At 43.2% G+C, this 26,773-nt stretch overlaps 1 protein-coding gene across 1 annotated transcript in view; it reads right to left on the bottom strand.

Annotated features, from left to right (window-relative positions):
* Positions 1–10,129: 10,129 nt before the first annotated feature.
* LOC147881521 (carbon catabolite repressor protein 4 homolog 1-like) overlaps positions 10,130–26,773 on the bottom strand; it is a 40,312-nt gene continuing 23,668 nt past the window's right edge. Inside the window, exons 7-11 of the mRNA XM_087402282.1 lie at positions 12,130–12,183; positions 11,925–12,016; positions 11,624–11,738; positions 11,397–11,544; positions 10,130–11,149 (exon numbers count right to left, since the gene is read on the bottom strand). Coding sequence (XP_087258408.1) covers positions 11,004–11,149; positions 11,397–11,544; positions 11,624–11,738; positions 11,925–12,016; positions 12,130–12,183 — 555 coding nt within the window. The 3' untranslated portion in view covers positions 10,130–11,003. The remainder of the gene's footprint in view (positions 11,150–11,396; positions 11,545–11,623; positions 11,739–11,924; positions 12,017–12,129; positions 12,184–26,773) is intronic.

The raw sequence follows: 26,773 nt of genomic DNA, 5'->3' as shown, positions 1-26,773 counted from the left end.
GGAGTCCTTTTCCATATATGTCATAGTGAAGCTCAACATCTCTTAGCCAGGAGTTCTTTTTCATAGATGTCATAGTGAAGCTCAACATCTCTTAGTCATCGGCTTTCAAAGGCCATTGCATGACCATCTTGGGTAAGAGAAGCCCCAAGGCAATCGCCACTGGCATCAACTGCTACCAGAAAAAGTTTCCTTAAATAAAGAATGATAAGTACAGGAGCTATAGTTAGGGCAACCTTTAGAGCATGAAAGTAATCCTTTTCTTTTTGGGTCCATCTAAACTTCAGATTTTTTTTAGTGAAGTCATGTAGAGGGACTGCAATTCAGCAAAGTGCCAAATGAACCTTCGGTAATATGAGCATAGGCCAAAAAGGGCCTTACCTCATGAGCATCCCTTAGGTCGGGCCATTCTACAATGGTCTGTATCTTGGCCGGGTCCACACGGACACCTTCACATGAGATGATGTGGCCAAGATAGTGGATCTTGGGAAGAAAGAACTCACTCTTCTTCTCATTGGATGTGAAGAGCATTTTCAGCTAAGACTTGGAATACAACCTTTAAATGCTTTTTATGCTCTTATTCATTTCGGTTGAAAATGAGGATATCTTCAAAGAAGACGGCTGAGAATCCTCTATAGTTTCTAAACAACCGTTCCATTAGCCGATTGAAAGTGGTTGGGGAATTCGTGAGGCCAAATGGCATTACCAAGTATTCATACAGCCCAAAGGTGGTTCAGAAAGCTGTTTTGTGAATGTCCTCAGGTACAACTCGAACCTGATGGTAGCCACTTTTGAGATCTATGTGGCTGAAAATTTCAAATCCTCCTAGACGATGAAAAATGTCATCTATTCGAGGAATTGGGACACGGTTCTTAACCGTCTGTTTGTTTAAGGCTCTATAATCTATGCACATCCTAAAGGTTTTATCCTTCTTTTAGACTTGCAAGACAGGAGAGCTACTAGGTTGGATCAATCCCTTGTCCAAGAGTTCTTGTACTTGTTTGAAATTTTCAGCCCGTTGGGATTTGTTGACTCTATATGGAGGTCAATTTGGAGGTGAAGTGCCAGGAACTATGTCAATTGTGTGATCTTGTGGTCTTTTAAGAGGGAGGTGACTAGGGAGTTCTTGAGAGAAGCAGCTAGAGAATTTCTAAAGAAAATCTAATCTTTCTTGTGTGAGAGGATCTAGCTTTTCTTCTCTTGTTTTCGTATCATCTACAAACACAAGGAAAGAGCATACTCCTTTCTTAAGTAAATTGGAAGATCATGCATGACTTACCAGAGGAATAGTATTTCCTAAAACTCCCGCTGCAATGCTACCCTTATATTCGAGGGTTAGAACATTCTTCACATAATCGATCCAGGGGTTGACTTGCTTACGCTAGGGCATACCAAGAATTACATCCGACCCTTGGAGTGGTGCCACCATGAAGGGTAGATGATCCAAATACCCTTGGATGTGTACCTGTAGCTTGCTGCGATACACCTTCTCTTCTTGATTCTTGAAAGTTGCCGATGCTTCCTAGGCCTCTCCTTTGTCTTCTGGGGCTATCCCCAAATTTTGTGCCATCTCATGAGAAATAAAATTGTGAGTAGCCCCACTATCCAAGAGAAAAAGAGCGGATTGATCCTGACCCCATGTTTTCAGCAAACTATGAGCATCATTTGCAGCTCCTTTTTTGGAGGTGCATCCACCTTGTTGACCACCAAGGCTGTCGTCTTTGGGGCTGCTTCTTTTGCTGCTACTATTTTTGGCAGCTTGTGGGCATTCATAGAAGTTCTGGCCTCGCCACACTTGAAACATCGCCCCTCGGAATAGTACTTCTGTTTTTGTTGCTAGGACAAAGAACTGAAAGTTTGGGATGCTTTCTTTGGAGGAGGCTAGCTGGTTTTCTTCATCTCCTTTGGCGTGTCCTTACCCTTTTTCTCTCTGGAGGAGGGTCCTTGGAGCTTCCGTTTGTTGTTGCTACCATTGCGCTTGTTGGAGAAGAGCTGCTTCTTTTCCACCTTCAAAGTGACATTGATGGTATCTTCCAGAGAAGTAGGAGTGTTGATGTCTACCTCATTCTGGATGGAATACCTTAAACTAGCAAAGAACTTCCTCTGCTGCTCCTTTTTATCTTTCCTACTGAATGCTTGAACTTTTAACAAGGTATGCCAAAAACGATCAACATACTCACTGACTTTCTCTTCTTGTCATTGGCGTAGTATGTCCCATTGAACCATTGTGTCTCTCTTGAACTCTTTGGGCAAGAAGTGCCTCAGCAAATGCTTCTTGAAGTGCCTCCAGATGTGGGCCTACTGTCGAGTTTTTACCATGGCTGCCCACTAGAGTGAAGCATGCTCTTGTAGGTGCAGGACTGCAAATTGACGGAGCTTAGCCTTCTCTTCATACTTGTCCCCCTCAAAGAAATATTCAAGGTCTCAGATCTAGGCCAGTAAGATTTTTGGCTTGTCCTCTCCCTTGTATTTGGTAAACTTGAAGAGCTTGTCTCCTAGAGGTACCTTATGCTTTGCGTATTCAGTGCCACATGTCCATAAAGGACCTTAGAACCTTACTGCCCTTTAGTTCTTAACATTGCACTCCATATTGATGCAAGCACTGTTGAGCCCTCTGGTTTCCCGCTTCACCGTAACCACACTAGACAATACTGGGATTATGGCTGACGTAACATTCCCTTCCCCTTGAGAATGGTTTGCGTCCTCGAAAACAAAATCGGAAAACCTCCTCTGAAGACTGCTTACCCTTTTCCATGTTGAACTCTCTTCAGATCTATCTTTCCACTTAACCAGACATTCTTGCCATATAGTGTGTCGCGTTCTTTTTTCTTGTCTATCTAAAATTCTTTCTGATTTATGTGTTAAAGATGCAGGTTTAATGAGTTCAACAAGGACTTCATTTCTAATGAGATTATCATCATCTCCTAACTTTCTTTTTAGCCTACTGACATGAAAAACTAGATGTACTCTACATCCCTCAGGTAAGGCTAATTTGTAAGCAGGTTCTCCAATCTTGTTAAGTATTGTGAATGGTCCACAATACCTAGGAGACAACTTTGGACATTTACCTATCTTTAGAGATTTTGAAGATTCGGGTATCTTAAGGTAGACTTTCTCCTTTACTTCAAACTCCAACTTTCTATGATGGGGGTTTGCATAACTTCGTGCTCTATCCTGAGCTCTTTTTATGCTATCTTTAGCTAACTTACACATTTGATTCATATCCTCAAGAAAGTCTTTGGCCTCTTGAAGCTTCTCTTTTTCGAGTCCCATTGTCATTGGGGCTCTTGGTTGAAATCCATACATCATCATGAATGGACTAAAACCCATAGCTGAATGTTTGGCACTGTTATATGCAAATTCTAATATGGGCAGATATTGTTTCCAATTAGTTTGCCATTTACTTACATATGCTCAAAGCATATCAACGATCTAATTGACCCTTTCAGTTTGACCATCACTCTATGGATGAACCGTGGTGCTCATATTCAATGAAGTTTCTAACCTCTTAAACATAGCCCCCCAAAAATGGCTATTAAATTTGCTATCCCGGTCCCTAACAATACCGGCTGGTAACCCATACAATCTATAGATATGCTCCACAAATAGCCTAGCTAATTCTGGAGTTTTAACATCTTCACTGTGACAAGAATAAAATGAGCCACCTTGGTCAACCGATCCATAATTACCCACACTGATTTGTGCCCCCTCTATGTCCCCATGGAGATGCTTTCCCATTTGCCAAATGGAATCTCCAATGGGTGTAGGAGACCTCCTACCTTAAGGCGTTCGACCTTATTGACCTGGCATTTTTGGCACTTCAATACATAATCTTGGACGTCCTTACCTATTCTAGGCCAAAAGAATTGTCTTTTCAGAAGCACATATGTCTTCTCAATTCCTGAGTATCCAGCACTCGGACTATCATGACATTCAAAAAGAATTTGGTGCCTAATGTCATAATTATCTGAGACACATACTCTACCCTTGTAGAGCAGGTAGCCATCTTCAATAGTATATTTTTTCCACTTAAGTCCTTTATCCACAACCTGTGGTGTGTCGCCATTTCCATGCGAGTCCTCAGTGAAAGCCTCTCAATTAGTTGGATCCCTATTTCTAATTGCTTTCCATATTTCAAAGAAGTGAGGATCAAACTCACATTTCCCCCTTAAGGACTGTAGGAAATCATTCTGAAATTGAGTAAAACTCAATTCATTAACAATTGACATTCGGCTAAGAGAGTCTGCTACAATAAACTTTGCCTGATTTTACAAATCCATTTAATGCTCTCCTGATCAAAGATGAGATCTCAAATTTTGCACCATATAAATAGTGCCTCCACTTTTTTAAAGCATAGACTATATCATATAGTTCCTTTTTATATGCTGAGTAATGCTGCTGGCACGATCTAACTTTTTTCTTTTAAAAGCTGGGATCCACTACTTTTAAGACATGAGCTGCTACTATAGCTACTTTTAATTTTTCAAAACTTCTCTTTTGAGGTTCATCCCATATGAAGGTGCTTCCCTTCCCCTTAAGCTGGTCCGTCATCGGAACAACAATCCTAGCATAATCCTGGATGAATCTCCTATAGAATCCTGACAAACCTAAGAATATCTGTAATTCTTCTAAATTTGTAGGATGTGGCCATTCCAATATGGCCCTTACTTTGTGAGGGTCCATACGAACCCCTTCCTAGGATATTATATGTCCCAAGTATTTCACTTCTTTTGCAAAGAATTCACATTTGGATTCTTTAGCAAAGAGTGAATTATCTCTAAGTAGCTAGAATACTTTTCACAAATGTTCCAAATGCTTTTTCCTGGTTTTACTATAAATAAGGATATCGTCTAAAAATACTGCAACAAATTTCCCTAGATATGGCCTTAAGACACTATTCATAAGTGTCATGAAAGTTGCTGGAGCATTTGTTAATCCAAATGGCATTACTTTAAATTGATAATGCCCATACCTAGTACTAAATGATGTCTTAGGGACATCCTCTTCCCTAATTCGTACTTGGTGATATCCTGATCTTAAATTAATTTTAGTAAAGTATTTTACCCCTTGCAATTGATCAAAGAGCTCATCAATGCAAGGCATAGGATACTTATTTTTTATGGCGATTTTATTTAGTACTCGGGCATAGTACCGTCCTTTTTCTTTACCAGTAAAACTGGTGCAAACCAAGGTGAGCTACTTGGTTGGATTTGGCCCTTCCTAAGATATTCCGTTAGTTGTCTTTGGACCTCACGTTCCTCCATTTGTCTAAGCCTATATGGGGGTTTACAAACAGGGGTAGATCCAGGAATTAAATCTATTTTATGATCTACTTCTCTCTTAGGAGGTAAACCATAAAGTAAATCAGATGGAAAAACATCTTTAAATTCAAACATTAAATCATTGAAAGAAGATTTATACTTTTTAACATTACCAAAAACAACACTACTTCTTTCCGATGCAGAAGACATAAAATCACTAATAAAAGTAAGTTCACAGAGATATACCTCGCTTTCTTCTTGGTTTAGAAATAGTTCCAATTCCATCGAACAAATAAGAGGAGAATTAGGCACATCATGTTCTCCTTGAATCTGGAAGACTCTACCCTCTTTTTCAAACATAATGGAGTTATTAAGATAACTCCATTGTAAGCTATGCCCAAGACTATACAGCCATTCTTGATCAAGCACTACATATGTTCTATCGAGATACAATTTTTAAAATCCAAGGCATCTTGATAACCTTGAATATCCACCTCTACACCATGTATCATGGTGTAGCAACAAAGCTTCGCTTGTAATATCTTGAGCCTGAAAGATGGTATGATGAATCTAAAAGGATGAGGATAGCCAAAATCCTCTTTGTGGAGGGAATCAAGAGGTTCCTCCACTTTGTGGAGGGACTCAAGAGGTACCCCACTTTGTGTAGAGACCTAAGAGGTCACTCCAAAAAGTGGAAGGACTCTTGTCCAAGAGGTCCCACCCTGGAGGTACCTACGAATTATGTAGAGAGCAACATGTATAAATCTCTTTCAATGAAATGAAGATCCCCCTCTTGGGGTTCGATGTTCAACTTCACTATTGTATTCCTTTGGTTGATCGCCATTGCATCCATGCTCCCTTAGATTCAGCATGGGCGGTGATTCTTCTTAATATGTGTAACCATCCTCTCTTCCTTCCTGATATCTATTGGGGACTTTAGCTCTCGCTAGTTTATTTTTAGGGAAGTTTCAAGCAGCATGGTCTTTGCCCAAACATTTGAGGCAAAAATTTTCTTGCATGGCCCTTTCATAATCCTCTTTCTTCAAGAGAGAATAATTTTGTGTTTGAGGTTTCTTAGGTGGTGCTTGAGGAACGTCCTTCTTAAAGTGCCCCTTCCTTTTCAAATTGGAAAATTTATTGAACTTTGGAACAAAACCTATTTGCTCTGAAGTTCCAACTCTGAATTTCCCCGTCGTATCATCGTATATTTGGGCATACTTAATGGCTTCCTCGAAGGTTATAGGAGAATTTCTTTTCACCTTAACCTTATAAGTGTCTTTGAGACCTCTCACGAAACGCCTTATCTTTTGGACTTCATCAATTCCCTTCAGCTTAAGGTTTGCCTCCCTATAGTTCGCTATGTAGTGGACTAGAGTGTTTATACCCATAGTGCAATTATCCCAAGCCTCCCATGCTCTTTCTAATTCATTTTTCGGTAAAAACTCTTTTAGGAAGGCTTGTTCAGACTCAATCCAATACCTAGGAATTCTATCACTCGCCCTGAGGCTTATCCACCATTTATAGGCTCTAATTCCAAGGGAAAGACCTGCTTCCACGACTTGATTTTCAAGAGGTGTATTCCTGAGTCAGTGGAAGTCTTGCCACTTTTGCAAGAACGTATTAATCACATCTTTATTACGCTCCTTTTCTTCCCCGTTGAAAATTGGCGATTTCAAGTCCGTAAGGATGTTCGAGGTTTCTCTAAGTCAAGAGGTGGACCTCTCAACTTGATTAGGAGGAATCGGTGAATTTTCAGTAATAGATACCGATTGAGAATCAGCTATCTTAGTTATAGCTTCAGCTAGGGCTTTCAATGTATCACTGATAACTCCTAGCTGTGTTTCTATATTTTGCGTTCGAGTTTCAAGTTTAGTGAATTCCGTATACGGAATTCTATAATCACCGTAGTCTATGTCCTCCATTTCCACGTTATCCTCTTGATTTTTAATTTGTACCTCCTCATGTGTTTCCTTCTAGCCCTTTCTCCGGCCTCCCTAATCATATCATCCCTTTCTAGAGTTGTCATTCTAAAGACGTGTATTTTCCAAAAATTATAAAGCAAAGTGCTTTATGTCAGAGAGAAAAATGTAATGCCCACTTCCCTGATATTTGTTCGAGGCGTTGGATTTGTCTTTGAAGTCGACGTGTCCTTTCACACTTTTAATTCACGATCTTGCTTCCCGACCCCGCTCTTTTACTTCCCTCGATTTCGAACTCTGAAATACCGTTTTTAGTTTCCTCTTCTTTGAGTTTGGCGAGGCTAAGAAGGTTGGAAGAGTTAGGGGCCTTTAGGAAAGATGAAAATGGCTTTTAAAGTCCTTGGTGTTTGAAAAAGAACTTTAGAAACGAGAGGGCTTAAAAGGCTTGGATGATGTGGCTTTTTTTCAAATTTTTAGAACTATGAATGATGTGGCAATCCAAGCTTTCTTGTTTGTGCATAGCTCGCGCGACAACAAAACCTGCAGTGTACTTTATGAAATGACCGCGACGGATTTCATCTTCCTCCAAGGCTAATTTTATTAAAATCCGTGGCTTTCATCAACCAAGCTACCAAGGCTTGTTTCTCACCAACTTCCAAGGCTTTCGTTGCGCACAAGTCAACCGAGTACGACTGTTGTCTCTCTTTGAGGTTCTAAGAGCCTGACTCAGACTCTAGAGTCTTTTAGTAGGCTGCAACGCAACAGCAAGCAACCAAGAGGCCCAAGACTGACGACTCCCGTGGTCCCACACAACCTGCAATAAAGATGATGGCTCCATAGCAACGCTCACGCAAGCTACTCCTGGAGTCTTCCAATCTCTCACTTCACCTTGAGTCTTGATTGTAATGCCGTTAATACACTTCGCAAAGCACGCGACCACCAAATTGGACTCAAATTTGAAGTAGCTGAAGTTTGACATCGTTTCGCACAACACTTAGGAAAGGACCCATTCCTTGGATTATAAGTCTTTCGAAAAGAAAGTGCTCACTTCCCCGTGCACACACTATGTGGTTATAATCATTAGGTTAACACATTATTATAAAAGCATATTCAATTAGAAAATGTGGACACTTTGTTCTCTTTCCTTCCCCACTATATTTTTACTTAATCTAAATTTTTACAATACCACAATTGTGTCTTTGCGTGCTTCGAATAGGCATATGTGGTTATAATCATTATGTTAACACATTATTATAGAAGCATATTCAATTGGAAAATTTTCCTTCCCCACTATATTTTAACTTAATCTAAATTTTTACAATACTACAATTGTGTCTTTGCGTGCTTCGAATAGGCATATGTGGTTATAATCATTATGTTAACACATTATTATAGAAGCATATTCAATTGGAAAATTTTCCTTCCCCACTATATTTTAACTTAATCTAAATTCTTACAATACTACAATTGTGTTTAAGTGTGCTTTGAATAGGCATACATCGTTTTCCAAGCATATCCGCTATTACCTCTTGCTCTCCAACTTACTATTGCCTACGTAGACCTTATCCTCCTCCAACTCTTCTTAACAATAAAAACCACAATTTTCAAAGAGATCAACCGCTTGATTTGCAATTCTTACAAAAACATATACCGAGTATGCTATTTTACTTTTGTCTCTAAACCCAAAAAACAATCACCCTCGCATCTTGACACAAGCTTATTAGGTGTACGTTAAGATCTAATGCTTGTTTTTATGCTTGCGTGAACTGAGAGAGTCCAACTATCAAGACTAGAGCAAGAAAAAAAGGAGCAATCAAACAAGCAACAAGAATCAATTTTGCCAAGCGATAGAAGGCATGTTCGAGAAAGATTGCAACAAGCATAAAAACAAGGTAATGAACATGGACAAGTCCCATGGGAATGTTTCACAATCGCTTTTACTTTAAGCGTACTAAAAGGTATCACATTCAAACAAGAACTCAAAATCTTATGTACTCAAGAAGGAAATCCAATGGAGTTGTACTTATAAGTAATAGAATACTTATGTTTTAATAACAACAATTGAGGACTCTACAACACAACAAACTTTTATCAAACTTTGTAGAGATGCGCATCAAGAGAATAGAGGAGATGAAGGGGTAGGTTTGGAGGGGCACATAATTAAGCTCCTTAATGCGAATAGCTGTCAATGATTCAAGAAGCTAAAAGAGCCCCCACACGTATACAAGCAAAAAGCAATGCAGGTGAACAGATACTAGCTTAACAACAAAACTTTCTTTGAAAATAGTTTTAGAATCTCAATTTTAAAACTACCACATCCTCAGTTTTAGTTTGCATTCTGCAGCTGATATTCGTTTAAGGTTTGGACATACTTTTGTGAGCCCCGTCTGCTTCAATAAGATCAAACCATATTATAATCAATGCTCTTTCATTTAATCATGTATGCTTCTACCCTGCTTGCATCTCAAGATATTAATTTGCACCATGTTACAGTAGACATACTAAAATTTATTCGTGTATATTTTTATCAAAATTTCAAGAGATTACATTATAAATTCAGAGTATGTTTATAGAATATACTACACAGCACATTGGAATGTTCAAAGTCGTCCATATTTCAAGTAGAAAACAGTTTTGCTTCCTTGATGCACTAAAAATTGTTATTTTGAACCAGATTCATGTCAGGAAGCGTACTTCGGAAACCAAATTTTGTCAACATGCAGACATGTTGTAGAGCGTAGACACAATCTGCAATCCCAGCAGGTCACACTACCAAAATTTGACTTGTGCCTTCTTATGTTTCGCAGCTTTAAAACCAAATTTACAGAAACCTTTAACAACGTCAAGAAGCGTACTTCGGAAACCAAATCTTGTCGACATGCAGACATGCTGTAGAGCGTAGACACAATCTGCAATCCCAGCAGGTCACACTACCAAAATTTGACTTGTGCCTTCTTATGTTTCGCAGCTTTAAAACCAAATTTACAGAAACCTTTAACAATACCCTATACAAGGACATGTAATCACTGTTGTGCGCTACATTTTTGTGCTTGTAGTCTCTCAGGATGTGCTCTGAGTGGCATTTGCAAGTATGTGATTGAGAAAGAGGCTCGAATCTCATACAACTCAGCTGTTCATGTACAAAGGGTGATAAGAAGAGCACTCTTATGCCTATACATAGGCTCGTTTGCTCTCCCACAAGATAAAGTTTTGTTTAGTAGTACTCTGCAGGTCTTGAAATAGTAGACATTGGATACCTGTAAACTTGACCCTCCCCATAAAAAGGGTGGAAATGCTTTCCAATTGCCAAACTGACAGTGTACTCCTTTTATCGGGAGCGTGCAAAAAAGGCACGCACATGATCACTTTACATAACTTAACAATGCATCTACCTTGGAAGAAATAACAGCTTGAACATGCAGCTGTAGATTTTCCATACCTTTCTAATGCGTCCCTTGCAATGGTGACGCTGTTTTACATAAGTGGGACTGACAACACTCTGACTTTATTGTTTAACAGTTGGCATATTACCACAGACTTTCTTCTGTGGTTCCCATGATAGGTACCTATCAAATTTACATCGCAGATTAATCCCATTCTCTATCAGACAACTGCAACTCAATTAAAATGAGCAGTACACATGACCCATGGTACACACCACAATCTCATCCATGAACAAGAGAGAAGCATCATGGAAGGAGCAGCCAACCAGCTCATTACACCTATGCACTGGCTTCTGAGGCTAAAGGTGAGAGAAAAGCCCTTCATACAGCCTTGACATGGCTCTGGGCTGAAGTAACTGAATGCATCTGATGACACAATAGCACTAGCGGCGTGCGCGTGGCTTGCAGCGGAATTCTGCAAGCAGTGCAATATGATCGGATGACCACTCAGGGGATGGAAGTGCAGTATCCTTTCGCAAACTCTCCTCATCTAGTAGCTCCAGCAAGGACTCAACTGCCAATGAGTCAGCTGCGAAGTAAAATTCATGGTCAGACCTACAATGTGTCGTTTAAAACAAAAAACTTTGGCAAAAAACGTTTCTTTCCTAGCAAGGAAAATGTGTGTGTACCAAAACATGGGCATTAATAGTTGAAATTTTTCCTTTTGTATTTTGTTGTTCCTTCAGGAGGTGGAAAGAGGGCCACATGGTATTTTTAAAACCCTCCAGAGTTTTGGGGAAAGGGGGGGGAGGAAGGTCTCTGAAATCTAGCATTACCAGTAAAAAAGATGTAATCTAGGGTTCCTAAGAAATCCCGAGTGCAGTTTGTAAATGATGGTTCATTGCTAGAAGGGTCCATGTGTCGACGCTGTCGTTCTAAAGTAGATCCTCCTGCCAATCTAGCGAAAGCAGAGTACGCACTCACCTGCTCAGACATGAGCATCCAGAGTCAGAATGGTTGTAAGAAACCATACTAAAATCAAATAATTCTACAACGAACTTACCAAAGGTAGCTGATGGCACAGCTTGCTTGTAGGGCGCAAAATACCAAGTGGGTCGGTAGTCAGGTCTGGATGGGAAGGATCAACTCTCCCTGATGCCAAAAGCGTGTGGGGTGCACTGCACATTGAAGACGAAGAAGTTAGATGGACTTAACCTCCCAGACATGCCCCACTTCAATGATTTTCTATTTTTATTGAAAGCTCAAACTATTCTAGTCATCTGACTTCTTAATTTATGAAGGCTTCCCAATCAAATTTTCTAGACGGGATCTTGACATTTCCCAATCAGGAGCAAAATTATCACCTTGCAGGAACAGAATTGAAGTCACCACACACTAGCATGGGTATATCAGCACTTGCTGCTATTTTTTCCAGACCCTTCAGAAGGGTATGAACCTGAAGTAAACCCCAAATCAGAAAAGAACATAGCAAGAAATAAAAATCAGAAAATGCCTTACAAGTGGCAATAGTGAAACTAGAGAGCCCTCGCTTTACGAAATTAGACCCACCTGCCAGAGTTTGACATCCTTCAGTTCTGGGTTTGCATGTATGTGGGTATTTGCCTGAAAGCAGAAAATTGTAAATTAAACATGTGACAATGTCAAATTTTATTTTATTTTATTTTAATTTTTAATACTCCTCAATCACCAGTTGTCACCTTCATCCTTTTAAGCTGTATAGAATAGTTAACGTAGAAATTCTGTGAAATCAATCTAGAAGGAATCACTCTCTTTATATAAAAAGCGGGGTATGTTCCCCATCTGTAAGCCCCCACATGAGGAGAGCATGGGGGAGGGAGACCTAGGGCAAGGTATGCCCAGAGAGAGGGCGACAGATGGTACAAACAGGCCATGCACGTGGCGTGACATGGCGGTGACTTCAGCAAGGGTCCAGCCACTGTACGGATCAGTACGGGCTGCTGCAGGGCAGTGTACAGAAGGTGTGCACGGTGCACCAGGGTCCGGACAAGGGCTGAGCAGGGGCGGATCAGTAGCAGCATGGAATCGCACAGTTGCAGCAGGTATTGGGCAGGTCTATGGTCTGCAAACAGGGCTGGCAGGTGGCGGGGTAGGCAGTCCAAAGGGGCTGGCCCTGCATGGAACAAAGGGCTGGCAAAGGGCCCTAAATAGGGCTGGATAGGCAGCCAACCAGCCAACCTTCTGGTCGGTTGGTTAGGGCTGCTACAGACCAGCTGGCTGGTCGGTTGGTTCTGGAGGGCTTTTGTGCCCTCATATCTCATCTTCTAGAGTAGCACTTCAGGAAGCAGGAAGGAGCAGCAGAGCAGCACCAGTTGGCCTATGACCAAGACCAGGAGGTGAACTGGGCTGAGGAGCTGCAGACTTAGCTCACAGAGGACTGCCTACCTAGGCTGACACTCAAGGCAGCTAGGTTGAGAAGATCATTCTAGACGGTTGAGAGCAGGAAGGAGCAGCCGAGCAGCACTAGTTGGGCCTATGACCAGGAGGAGAACTGGGCTGAGGAGCTGCAGACTTAGCTCACAGAGGGCTGCCTACCTAGGCTGACACTCAAGGCAGCAAGGTTGAGAAGATCATTCTAGACGGAAAGTCTACAAACGCTCGAGGTGGAGCACGCAGGCTCGAGTCTAGAGATAGCCAACAGATAGAAGAAGTACCTTGTGGTAAGATCAGAGGACCACACCATTTGTGGGACTCTGGATCTATCTCTTTTGTATTGTGTCCATAGCTTTGGACGGAAATATATTATTTTGGTGGTTTCTCTATCTGGCTGGTTCATTGTCTATAGATGAGTCTACACATCTATTTTATGCACATAAGTTAAAAAGTTTGTGATTCCACACCCCACACCACACTGTGTGAGCTCCTAGGCTATTCTATCAGTCTTCCACTGAGCGTACCCTCTGTTGGGTCATCTCTAACAAGGTAGAAGGGGAATTTGATCTTCCTAAGCACATGGAGAGGGCCGACAAAGATCAAAAGCATGTTTAATCTATTTGATTGACACTCAAGGCAGCAAGGTTGAGAAGATCATTCTAGACGGAAAGTCTACAGATGCTCGAGGTGGAGCACGCAAGCTCGAGTCTAGAGATAGCCAGCAGATAGAAGAAGTACCTTGTGGTAAGATCAGAGGACCACACCATTTGTGGGACTCTAGATCTATCTCTTTTGTATTGTGTCCATAGCTTTGGACGGAAATATATTATTTTGGTGGTTTCTCTATCTGGCTGGTTCATTGTCTATTGATGAGTCTGCACATCTATTTTATGCACATAAGTTAAAAAGTTTGTGATTCCACACCCCACACCACAATGTGTGAGCTCCTAGGCTATTCTATCAGTCTTCCGCTGTGCGTACTCTCTGTTGGGGCATCTCTAATAGGGTAGAAGGGGAATTTGATCTTCCTAAGCACATGGAGAGGGCCGACAAAGATCAAAAGCATGTTTAATCTATTTGACGTACACAATCAGAGAAGTCGAGAAAGGTAGTCCTATGGAATTTGCAGTTTGATTCGGTCGACCACACAGCCAGCAGATTCGTTATCCCTGAGAATGTAGTAGGAGCCTGCAGGCTAGGCCTTTATGCCCTTCACTGTTAGGAGATGAACATTGTAATAAAGTGGCATCTTAGATCAGATATTTTTGTGGATATATATTATACTGAGAATGGAAAAAATGTTTTATTGGCCAATTAATGTCTCCTATAACCTATGTGATCAGTATTTGTCCTATGGAGTTTGCAGTTTGATTTGGTCAACTACACACCCCCTGCGAATGTAGGAGGAACCTGCAGGCTAGGCCTCGTTCGAATGCGTGTCATGGCCAAATATTATCCAAAAACTTTCACTGTTAGAAGGTGAACTTTGTAATAAAGTGGCATCCCAGATCAGATATTATTGTAGATATATATTTGTTGGAAGGTCACCTCCCCATTTGTAAGCCCCCATATGAGGAGAGTATGGGGGAGGTAGACCAGGGTGTATTGGGGCTGTCACATGGACAGCACATGAGCTGCCATGTGGGCAGCACACAGCAAAAGGCAGAGGCTGCCACATGGGCAGCACACAGGCTGCCATGTGGGCAGCTATCGAGACAGGGCCAATGGGCTAAGAAGAGTACCTGGTAAGTGGTGGAGCTCCTGATGGTGAAAGCAGTACGGAGCAGACACATGGACGTCAGGGACCTGCAGCAGCCTGATTGCGCAGGGTTTTCCAGCAAGAACAGATGGCGCATCAAGTACAGAAGGGTACGGTGTGCAAACGTGGCTGTATGGGGCTGGTGAGGGCCTGGCAGGAGGCAAGGACGCTGCAGCAGGAGGCGCCTGCATGAAGAAAGATGCAGGGCAAAAGGCCCTGGATCTGAGGCAGTAGGGCCCTGGCCAGTGGTGCAATGCCACGTGGCAGGTCGGCCCTGCAAATGGCCATGAAGGGGCCTAGTTTTGTGAGCCCATGGGGGGGACTGCTGGGTCGGTTTTTTAGGGCTGCTAGACGGTCCATATGAAGGGGCATCCTTGCCCTATAAAAGGAGAGGCCTCAGGCCTCATTCAGGCATCCAGCCTTGCAGCTTTTGGAGGAGCAGAAAGGAGCAGCATATGCACCATCCTCAGGCCTCTACACAGGAAGTGAAGGAGAGAGGTGTTGCTGCAGACTTAGCTCCAGGGAGAGGCTGAACCGAGACTGTCTTCTAGGGCAGAAGGTTGCTGAGATCATTCTTGACAGAAAGTCTACAGACGCTCGAGGTGGAGCACGCAGACTCGAGTCTAGAGATAGCCGGCAAATAGGAGAAGGACCTTGTGGTAAGATCAGAGGACCACACCATTGGTGGGACTCTGGATCTATCTCTCCTTAGCTTTGGACGGAAATATATTATGTTGGTGTCTTCTATATGGCTGGTTCATTGTCTATTGATGAGTCTGCATATCTATCCTATGCACATAAGTTAAAGAAGTTTGTGATTCCACACCCCCCACACACACTGTGTGAGCTCCTCGGCTATTTATCAGTCTTCCGCTGTGTGTACCCTCTGTTGGTCGATTTCTAATAATATTATACTGAGAATGGACCATGTTGTATTGGCCAATACATGCATCCTATAATCTATGGGAACAGTATTTGTCCTATGGAATTTGCAGTCTGATTTGGTGGACTACACAGCCAGCAGATTCCTTATACCTGCGAATGTAGGAGCCTGCAGGCTAGACCTTTTGCAGATACATGCATGCTCAAATATTCCCCAAAAACCTTCCTATCCCTACTCGCACATCGAACACAAGGTAAAAACATTATCCAGCCAAACATCAAACAGGATCACTGCACATCGACCTCCATCAGGAGCAATCCAGCTATGACTGTTCGTGATAACTGCCAGCAGTCTCCCAGGATTCTGGGAAAATCAGAGAGACTGGACTGATCTCCTAGCGCACCACCGAGTTTCCAATCACTGCAAGAGATGAGAAACTTGCAGTCTCATACAACCCATGTGATCAGTATTTCACCCAATGAATTTGCAGTTTGATTTGGTGGAATGTACTACCAGGGGATTCCTTCATCAGTGAGTATAGAGGAGCCTGCAGGCTAGGCCTTATGCAAATGCACGTGATGCTCAACTATCCTCCAAGAACCTACCTATCAAAGATCGAACATAAGGTATAAACATTATGGAGCCAAACATCAACGAAAGAGGTTTTACATCGACCTCCATCCCGAGGCTGCAACTTGCAACCCATGACTGGCTGTGATACCAGCAGAGTGACTCATAGCACACCACTGGGTTCCAAATCACTGAATCAGATGGGGAACCTGCCTTTGTCTAGAAAGAAGAAAGAAAGAAAGAAAATTTATTGATGTCTTCGGAAGACCAATGGGTCTATGAGACTGTGAAAATCCTGATACAACAAGCTGTGGTAGTGGAGCTACTAAACGAGCGTCCATACCAATGCAAAATGCAAAAATGCAGAATGGCAATACAACATAGTCATGTCGATGGCCGACTATGTATCCATCTCAGCATCGTCATCAATATCATCATCAGCAGCAGCAGCAGCAAGATATCAAGATGGATGAGACAATGAAGACATGAAGTCGGCAATAGAGTGTTGTCGGCCACTCAAAGGTGCGGTCTGGCATGTCTCCTGGTCATAGCTCTACATCTGACCACGGGCTACTGTGACCCCGTCAGTCGGGCTCCGACTCTAAACAAGGAGGGGATGTCCCCAAGTGTGATCTATGTGTCGACCCTCTATCTGAGCTATCGGGTCACAGGCTCCGGGTCATGATCATGTCGAGGCCTCGTCTATCTGAAAGAACTCCGTGATAGAGCTCTGAGAGGGATCATCCGAGGAAGAAGTCTGCTCCTGTCTCCGTGCTCGGAGTATCCTCTCACGATGTCTAAGTGCCTCATGAATGAAACCTGCCAAACACCGCTGGTCTGGGTAGGAGAGGAAACACGCCAAAATCCCATAACTATCCCTGAAGAGGCAGTGGAAATGCCCTCGGATCTCATAGTACATAGGATACCTGAAGATGAAATGCTCCTCTGTCTCAACCTCCTGCATGTCACACACTGTGCATATGCATCTCTCCCTGGGTAGTCGCTCTACTCTACCGCTCTCGATGTGAAGTATGTGTGAAGAGAACCGAAACTGCCCAAGAGAGATCCTCAACAAGTGGGGTAGGTGAATCTGCGTGTATCCCGGTGGGTCAATGAAACCCTCCGCTGTGATATGTAAGAAGTGATCTCTGTAGTAGCTAAGCTTCACTGGGAGTTCACTCGGTCCCAACCAGGTCCGAAATGTATGTAGCTATAGTAGATCCTCACGGATAACCTGGTTGACCTCGTGTGATAAGAGGAGAGAAAACGGCATCAATGCTATACTGGAAGGGAGGTAGTCTATCCATGTGGAGCCCTAATCGCTCAAACCATCTCTCTGTACGTGCATACCAGCACCTCTCGTCTCCTCCTGCTGCAAGTGCCATAGAAGAGGATAGAGCTATCCATGGTAGCCTGCTACGCCTCGAGGTATAATCCCCATATTCCCTAGCTCGGTACAGATACGTGATGACCTAAAATGCAGCATCTAGCTGTAAAGAAGCATCCATGCTGTAATGAAAGGGAGGTAGTCTATCCATGTGGAGCCCCAATCGCTCAAACCATCTCTTTGTACATGCATACCAGCACCTCTCGTCTCCTCCTGCTACAAGTGCCATACAAGAGGATAGAGCTATCCATGGTAGCCTGCTACGCCTCGAGGTATAATCCCCATATTCCCTAACTCGGTACAGATACGTGATGACCTAAAATGCAGCATCTAGCTGTAAAGGGGTTGACCCAAACTCAGCCTGAATGATCTAGTGAAGAACGGATGACTTACCATGAATCATCCGTGATAACATGAGAACCTGTAGCCACTCCACACGGGCCCACTCTGTATCCGACAAGTCTGGCCCCCAACAAGGGCTGCCATACATCCCTGCTGGGCGAACCAAGGAGTCAAAATGCAACCCCTTGGTACGTGGATCCTGAAAGTGCGAGCGGAAGCATTGCCTCTCTAGTCTGGCCAATGAAGCATATCCTCTACTCAAGCGTGCCTGCATCGCGGGTCTCATAGTGAAGCTGGCTCCGGAGAAGATAACCCCAAGATAAGTGTATGATGAAACTATCTCAACAAATGACCCCGCAAATGTGAACTGCTCTTGACGCATGATGGCTCGAGATGTATTAAAGATCATGACCTTGGTTTTACCCAGGTTGACCTTCAAATCATGAGACTCACAAAAGGACTATAGTGCGTTTAGGTGTCTATGAAGCCCCTCTTGTTCTCATGCTAACCATGAGGGATAGGTGGACGCTGATTATTATCATCTATGACCTACCCTAGCTGCTGTCACCACAATGTAAATATCGTGACTCAAAGTACAGTTGACCATTTATTTGATCATAATTAAAGAGTTTTCCATCTAGGTTAATTATGGTCAAAAGAGTTTAATGGTCAAAGAATTGAGTACGGTCAAAGATACTTGACTTCGGTCAAGTAAGCTTGATTTCAGTCAGGAAGATTTGGTTTATACCAAGAAGGTTAACCACGGTTAACCAAGCTATGCCACTTCGGTTAGAGAGTTGTGCCAACTTCGGTTAGAGAGACTTGACTATAATTAAGGCGCCCCTGTCCTTGGTTAAAGCCCTTTAATTATGATCAAGAGCGTTGACTCTGGTCAACCTGAGAATAAATATATTTTTATATTTCTTATGTGTGCACATGTGTTCAGTGGTGGGGACGCCCACCGTAACTAGAATTAGCCCACAGTGTATTATTTGCATGCAAAGCGCTAACAATTAATGGGTGCCATGGTGGTGCACTTTAATTAATTGTTGCAGGTACTAAGAAGGGTTATTTTCCCAAGCGCTATGGAGCCTAACAAGCATCAAGGAGGCCGTTCGCATGACCAAGTGCTTCGAAGACTCCAGAGTTGCCCTTAGTGGCATATAATTAGGAAAGTAATGTAGAATTTGACAAGTGGCTTGTTGCCAAGAAAGAGAGCCTAAGAGCTCATGTAATTATTCATTCACATTTTAGAATTTGTAGAAGTAGCTCTACGCTGAACTATGTACTCGAATTCTCTCTCATGAATAAAAACCTTCGGGGGGATCCAGCCTGACGCTTTGTCCTGGGCCCTAGTGCATCTGTAGAGAGAGGGAGTAAGAAAAAGCTTATGAAAGTGTAATTGCTGTCTTTTATGAGCTGTAATTGCTGTCTTCTATGAGCGAGTAGTTTACATTGGTATCAGAGCTTAGGCTCATAGCCTTTTAAGGCTGTGACGATTCTAACAAAGGAGAGGAATTAACGGGTAGGCCTGGGATCTCCAACGCAACATCGAAAGAACGCCTGGCGGAGAATTGGCTTAAAGGGAAGGTTGTCATCGACGGGATGCTGACGAATAAGCGACCAAATAACTAATGGAAAAGGTCGCAGAGGGGCATGCACGGGTGGAGGTTTGCATCGCCAAATTGACGCTCAAAGCTATGCTCTAGAGGCGCCTGTGCTGGACGGGTGCTTTCATCATTCGTTGCTAAAAGAAATGGAAGGCGGATACGTTGGAGAAGATGACCATACAACTAGCCAGGCTGGCGACGCGGAGCGCAATTAGAAGAAGCTGCTTTTGTCCTAACGCGATGGCGCGACGAGAGACGTGAACAAAGGAATTTCTTTTTTCCTCCATCGTCGATTCTTTGCGCTGCACGTATAAGGCTCCGACGACGTGCGACGCCGACCAAACTAGCCAAGGTCTCAAACCTTAGGTGGCGTGGCACACAGCTTAGCAAATGACGTGGCGCACACGTGGCAGAGGGGGTCTTGGCAGGTGGCTGACGTGGCACAAACGACACGTGGCAGTGCACAAAACAGTGCTGACTTGTCATTCTGACGTGTCAGCTGATGTGGCAGACCCACATGCAAGGATAACGTGGCATGCACATGTGAGATGACCTGGCATTCTGACACGTGACGTGGATGCTGATATGGCTGACCAAGGGTTAATCTAACTTAACCTTGGTTAGTGGACTAGTTATAGGTCTAGTTAACTTGACCCAACCAGACTACCAAGACCAATGGTGGGAACAATCCTTGATGTTTTGGGTAGTACCTTAGACCCAAAGGAAAAAGAGCTTTTGCTATCATGGGGGAAGGTAAGAGATCAACAAGCATTAATCCTATTTGATCCAAGGTCTACAGAGAATTTTACATCCGAAGATTTAGCCCTGAGATTAGGGATTAAAATTGAAGAGCTAGGCAGAGCTCTTGATGCTGATCAAATGTTCCAGGGAAATCCAGTGCAAGTTACTCCTTTGATTGGAAAGCTTCGTGTCCATGTGCAGAGCTATGTAGATCAGCAGGACTTCTTAATTTCTCCTCTCAAGCAACATGATGTTGTACTTGGTACACCGTAGATCCATCGAAAGGAAGTAACAATAGAATACCCTGAGAGGGTGCTGAGTTTTATCCATAGGGGGCAAAACCAGCATTTAGTTGCCAGGAATAAAGGGAAAGCTATCTGTAGGTACGAAACGAAGAGAGAGAGAGAAAGTGCAGGTACAGGACGAAGTCGATGTAGAAGTCACGTCAAAATATTTAGATAAGGTTCCTAAACACAAGTACAAAGTACTTGTATCTAGGCCTAGGACTAAGTGTCCTAGGTGTCACATAGGACCAAGTGTCCTATGTGGCATAGAAGGAACTAACACTATAAGTGTCTGCACTTATGCCTACAAGGCACATACCATGGCCTATAGGGCATCACTAGAACCACCAAAAGATGGCCTACAAACCCCCCGCCATGGGATGGGCTGAAGTACTCTGGAAACGTCTCAGAATACCTGGTAGTTTTCTGGTCATGGTGGCACATGTTCATCCAAAAGGATATAGCCACCTATGAATGTACAAGGAATGTCAGATCATGTAACAAAGGGAACCAAGTGTAAAGCCTGTCGGAAGACTTCGAACTTGGGACGAGGAAGTGCCTTTGTAAACATATCTGCGATGTTGTCCTCTGTGGGAAGATAGGACAACTCTATGTCTCCTGCTGACAACCGCTCCCGAACATAATGATAGTAAACCTCAATATGCTTGGTACGCACATGAAACACTGGGTTACGCGCAATGGCCAAAGCACTCTGGCTGTCAGTGTAGATAATAGTGGAGGATGTCTGGCAAATACCAAGATCTGTAAGTAACTGTCGAAGCCAAACACACTCTACTGTAGCGGTGAAGGCTGCCCTGTACTCAACCTCACAACTAGACGTGGCAACTGTCGGTTGCTTCTTGCTGAGCCAAGAAATACATGAATTGCCAAGCAAAAAACAATTGCCAGTATGTGACACTCTAGTGTCGGAACATCCTGCCCAATCACTATCCGTGTAAGCATGCATGATAAGTGAACCCTAATCACCATAGAAGAGGGCTAAATCCTGAGTGCCTCTGAGATATCTGAAGACTCTCTTCACTGCCTGCCAATGCTGTGAACTGGGCATGTGCATGAATCTGCTGAGCTGAGATACTGCATACTGCAAGTCAAGTCTGGAGTGACATAAATAAATAAGACATCCAACAGCCTGCTGATAAAGAGTGATATCATATGGTGCGCTCCCATCATGAGCTGAGAATTTGAAGCCAGGGTTCACTAGAGTAGAGATTGGCTTGCAATCCTCAAACTGAAAACGATCAAGGAGCTGTCCAATATACTTGGACTGAGACATCATGATACCCCCCTCAACATGAGCAAACTGAATGCCCAAATAATAATGGAGCTGTCCCATGTCTGACATATCAAAAATCTGCTGCAAATCAGCCTTGAAAGCTGCAATTTGCTGAGTATCTGGGCCCGTGATAAGCATATCATCCACATATAAAATCAGCACTAAAAAATCAGATCCACTCCCACGGAAATAAAGAGTGGGTTCTGTGGGACTATTATGAAAACCAAGGGATAGTAAGTGTGCATGAATTTTGGCATACCATGCCCTGGGTGCCTGCTTCAAACCATACAGGGCTTTTCTAAGCCGGCATACCTTATTTTCAGAATTAACAACGTCAAAGCCAGGAGATTGTGTAACATAGACTTCTTCCTGCAGATCCCCATGAAGAAAAGCAGTCTTGATGCCAAGTTGGTGCACTTGCCAATGATGATGGGCTGCAATGGCAATGACACATTGAATGGTCCCACATTGAATCATCTTGCTCCCACATCCTCAAAGTCAATGCCTTGTTGTTGGGCATACCCTTTTGCAACAAGACGGGCTTTGTATCGATCTATGCTGCCATCAAATTTCCTTTTTAATTTGTAGACCCACCGCATTCCAATGGCATGCTTGCCAGGTGGGAGATCTACTAATTCCCAAGTGTCATTTTTGGCAATAGATTGTAACTCAGCTTTCATTGCATCCATCCACTCTTTGCTGTCAAAGCATCTTTATGGCACAAAGGCTCTTCATTGCAAGTTGTAGCAAGGAGTGCAAACTCAAGAAAGTGACCATGGTGTCTATTCCCTGATCTTGTCCGGGCAGCAAAAGGCTGATCTTGTTTGCTGTCCCTCAATGTATCCAGAAGCCATCTGGGAACTTGCCTTTGCTGTCTATTAACAGCTCTTTCTTCAATGACTGCATCATGAGTAATGGGATCATTTTGTGCCGGAAGAGAAACCTGCAAATCAGCATGAGGTTGAGGCTGATTATTGCTTTGTGGAGGGCCTGCAGGAGGCGCATGTTGCTGCTCAAAATCCTCTTCTGATGATGGTAGAGGTAACCAAGATTCAAAGGCATCAAACATGTCAATATCTGGCTTTGCTTTGCAGTCCACAAGAGGAGAAGCTGAATGTTCAGCAAAGATCACATCTCTACTGACAATAATCTTCCCAATATTTGGTTGATATAACCGATACCCTCTGCTCTCCTGGCTGTAACCAATGAATATGCATTTGATTGCCTTGTCATCAAGCTTATGTCTCAGCTGAGATGGTACATGAACATATGCAAGAGACCCAAAAACTTTCATGTGTGAAAGTGAAGGCTTCCTGCCTTTCAATGCTTCATAAGGTGTAATAGTCTTTAATGCCCGTGTAGGTGATCTATTCAGCACATAGTTGGCACACATTACTGCATCAAGCCAAAATTTATTGGGCGGGCAAAGACTTTGTTGAAATATGGAAGCAAGAACTAGAACTAGAAACTGGAAATGAAATAACAAGATTGAAAGACAAGAAATACCTTGAGAAGAGTGTAGACAAGACACAAGCTAGACAGATAGATTGCAATGATGTGACCCAAGAATATATGGGCCAAAGTACAAGACATAAAGCAAGAGTGCTTATGGGATAATTGTAGAAGTGCCACATAGCACACACTCAAGACATAAAGACTAGACTTAGACTTACACTTAGTGTGCACTTATCTCCAACACCCTCCTTAAGTGGACACTAGGAGTAAGACAGAAAGACAAGACTAGAAGACATACATAAAGACTGATAGACTGAGAGACAAGATAGAAAACATGACAGACAAAAGATCTTGAGACACCCCTCCTCAAGTGATATCCTCATATGGGTCCACAAGGGTAGGGACAAGATGGATCTAAAACACAGTCAGATTGATAGACAAATAGACAGAAAGACAAGACTAGATAGACAGAAGACTGACTGTAGAAAAATAGAAAGACCAAGACACTAGAACCCGTTGACCTACATCATCGGTGGTCAAGGTGGTAGACAAGACATAGAAGTAATCAGAACGCCCACTTCTCATCATGTGAGGAAGGAACAGCAGGATCAGCTGATGGAGATGTTGCAGCAACATGGGCTGAGGTAGATGCACGGGCTGATGTAGAGGTTTTGGAGTAGCAGTCCCTCTCCCGGTGATTATCACGGCCACAAATGGTGCATGGATGAGCCTTGAAACAGTCCTTCTCCATATGACTAGTTTTGCCACAATGGGTGCAAGGCTTTCTTACCTTAGAACTTCCTTTCTTTGCTAAACATGCAGTGTCAGTTACCTTTCGTTGTTGAGTTCTTTCTTCCTCTTGGAGAGCATTGATGACACCCTCAAGAGAAGGATTATTATGATACTTGAAGGTAGTGACAAGAGTAGCATAGGTGTCAGGTAAGCTTTTGAGAAGCACAGCAATAGCAATATCTTCGGAGATGGGAGACTTGACTGACGCAAGCTGAACCATAAGACTGCGAAGATAATTGACATGAGAGGCTATAGTAGCTTCTTCCTGCATATGTAGATCAAAGAATGAGATCATAAGTGCAATCTTAGAGTTTTTACATCGGGCTCCAAAAAGGGTATCCAAAGTGATCCATGCTTGAGGAGCAGACTGTATGTCGGAGATGTGATGAATGTAATCATCTCCAAGGCCGAGTAATATGATAGCATAGGCTTTGTCGTTCTTGGCAGTGACAACTTGCTCAGAGGGACCTTCAGGAGCAGCACGGTGAACAATGTCCCAAAGACCTTCTTTCATAAGATGGCACTTGATTTTGATTTGCCAAGTATAAAAGTTGGACCCATTAAATTTGTCGATAGATATGAGAGAATGAGAGGAAGATGCCATGTGGGAAGGTCTTAACTCTTGCTAGGATGCAAGGCCAGTGTCTATTCCCTTACAATATTGCAGAAATAAATGAGAGGAGAGATGCAAGAAGCCGGTTCTCTCACTACTTTGTCAAGGCCATAGCATATGACAGCCCATCGAAGCAAGAGGAACCAGCAAAAAGAAGAGACTGCTCAGCAAACTTGAAAGAGGCAAAGCACAGTACCTTAATCCCAGGCAGAGGTAGAGGTGCAAAAAAGGGCGCAGTCCAGGAGGTCGAACAGATGGCGCAGATCTCCGTGAAGATGGAGCAGATTTCGAACAGCAGCTGGAGAAGTCCGCCTGTGCAGGTACGGATTTCGTACAGTCGTACAGACTGTACGGACAGCGGAGTACGGACGTTGATGCAGGAGCGACAGCAGGAGCGGGTGCAGGAGTGACAGCAGGACTGCGCAGATCTGGCGCTCAGATCTGGCAGAAATGGCGCTCAGATCTGTGGCTGAACTGCGCAGATCTGGCGCTCAGATCTGGCAGAAATGGTGCGCAGATCTGGAGCGCAGATCTGACGCAGATCTGGAGCAGAAACACACAGATCTGGTGCGAAGATCTGGCGCGCAATGGCGGGGCAGAAAGAGGGAGAAATGAGAAGAGGGAGAAATCTGAGAAGAGGGGCAGATCTTGAGCGGGGGAGAGATCTGAGAAGAGGCAGACTGAGGGGAGAGAAGAAGGATCAAACTAGCTCTGATACCATGTTGAAATATGGAAGCAAGAACTAGAACTAGAAACTGGAAATGAAATAACAAGATTGAAAGACAAGAAATACCTTGAGAAGAGTGTAGACAAGACACAAGCTAGACAGATAGATTGCAATGATGTGACCCATGAATATATGGGATAAAGTACAAGACATAAAGCAAGAGTGCTTATGGGATAATTGTAGAAGTGCCACGTGACACACACTCAAGACATAAAGACTAGACTTAGACTTAGACAAATGTAGACTAGGAAATAGTACACTGCACTTATCTCCAACAGACTTGGCCTTAAGCATGCATCTGGGCATCTCCATTGTGGACCTGTTTTTCCTGCTGAGGAGTGTAAGGAGTAGTGCATGAGTGAATAATGCCCCGTGAGGATAGAAATGCATCAAACTCCTTTGACATATACTCACCCCCCCTATCTGTGTTAAGGGTGACAAGCTTGCATCCTGATTCATTCTCAACCATATTCAGCCATCTCTGAAAGCATAAGAAAACTTCAGATTTGGCCTTTAAAGGATATACCCAGCAATACCTTGTGAAATCATCAATGAGAGTCATGAAATACTTGTATCCTTCAATGGCATTTGTCCTCATTGGGCCACAGACATCACTGTGTACTAGCTGCAATTTCCTTTGTGAGAGTTTTAGACAATTCTTTTGAAAAGGAAATCGATGCATCTTACCTAAAAGACAACCTTCACACACATGTTTAGTAACTATGTGAGTCTGAGGTACATCATTTGCCATCTGCTGTGAATGTAGCTTTGCAAGAGCTCTATAATTGAGATGGCCCATTCTCTCATGCCAAAGATGAGTTTCAGCAAGCTGTGGATCTGAAATGGCCAATGCTTCAATAGAAAGTGCAGCTGAATGATGATCAAGGTGATAAAGCCCTTTTTGCAAAGTGCCAGTGAGAACTATGGCATTGTCATCACGAAGATCATATACTAGGCATCTGTAGCCATCAAAAATTACTCTGAAACCTGAAGTAGCAATTGCTGAAATTGAAATCAAGTTGACTTCAAGGCCAGGCACAAAAAGAACATTTGTCAGAGTGACAGGACGGCTGGAAATGGATGTAAGCTGCACATCTCCAACTCCTTTTACAGCATATGAAGCATTATTGGCACATGTAACAGTCCCCCCTCGAGGTGTTAGAGAATGAAACAACTGTCTACAAGATGTGACATGCTTGGAAGCACCACTATCAAAGTACCAGGACTGAGCATCACTAGCAGTAAAGAGTGCATCAGCTTTGGAGGGATCAAATGAGCAATGGACAGCCCATGCCCAATCATCCTGAAGAGCATGTGCATGTGAAGCATCTGCTGGCTCATGGG

The sequence above is a fragment of the Dipteris shenzhenensis genome, chromosome 31 (assembly GCF_047967505.1).
Source record: "Dipteris shenzhenensis isolate YYH24624 ecotype China chromosome 31, Dip_SZ_1.0, whole genome shotgun sequence".
In the NCBI taxonomy this organism is placed as follows: domain Eukaryota; kingdom Viridiplantae; phylum Streptophyta; class Polypodiopsida; order Gleicheniales; family Dipteridaceae; genus Dipteris; species Dipteris shenzhenensis.
This window is presented reverse-complemented; position numbering and strand designations above follow the sequence as displayed.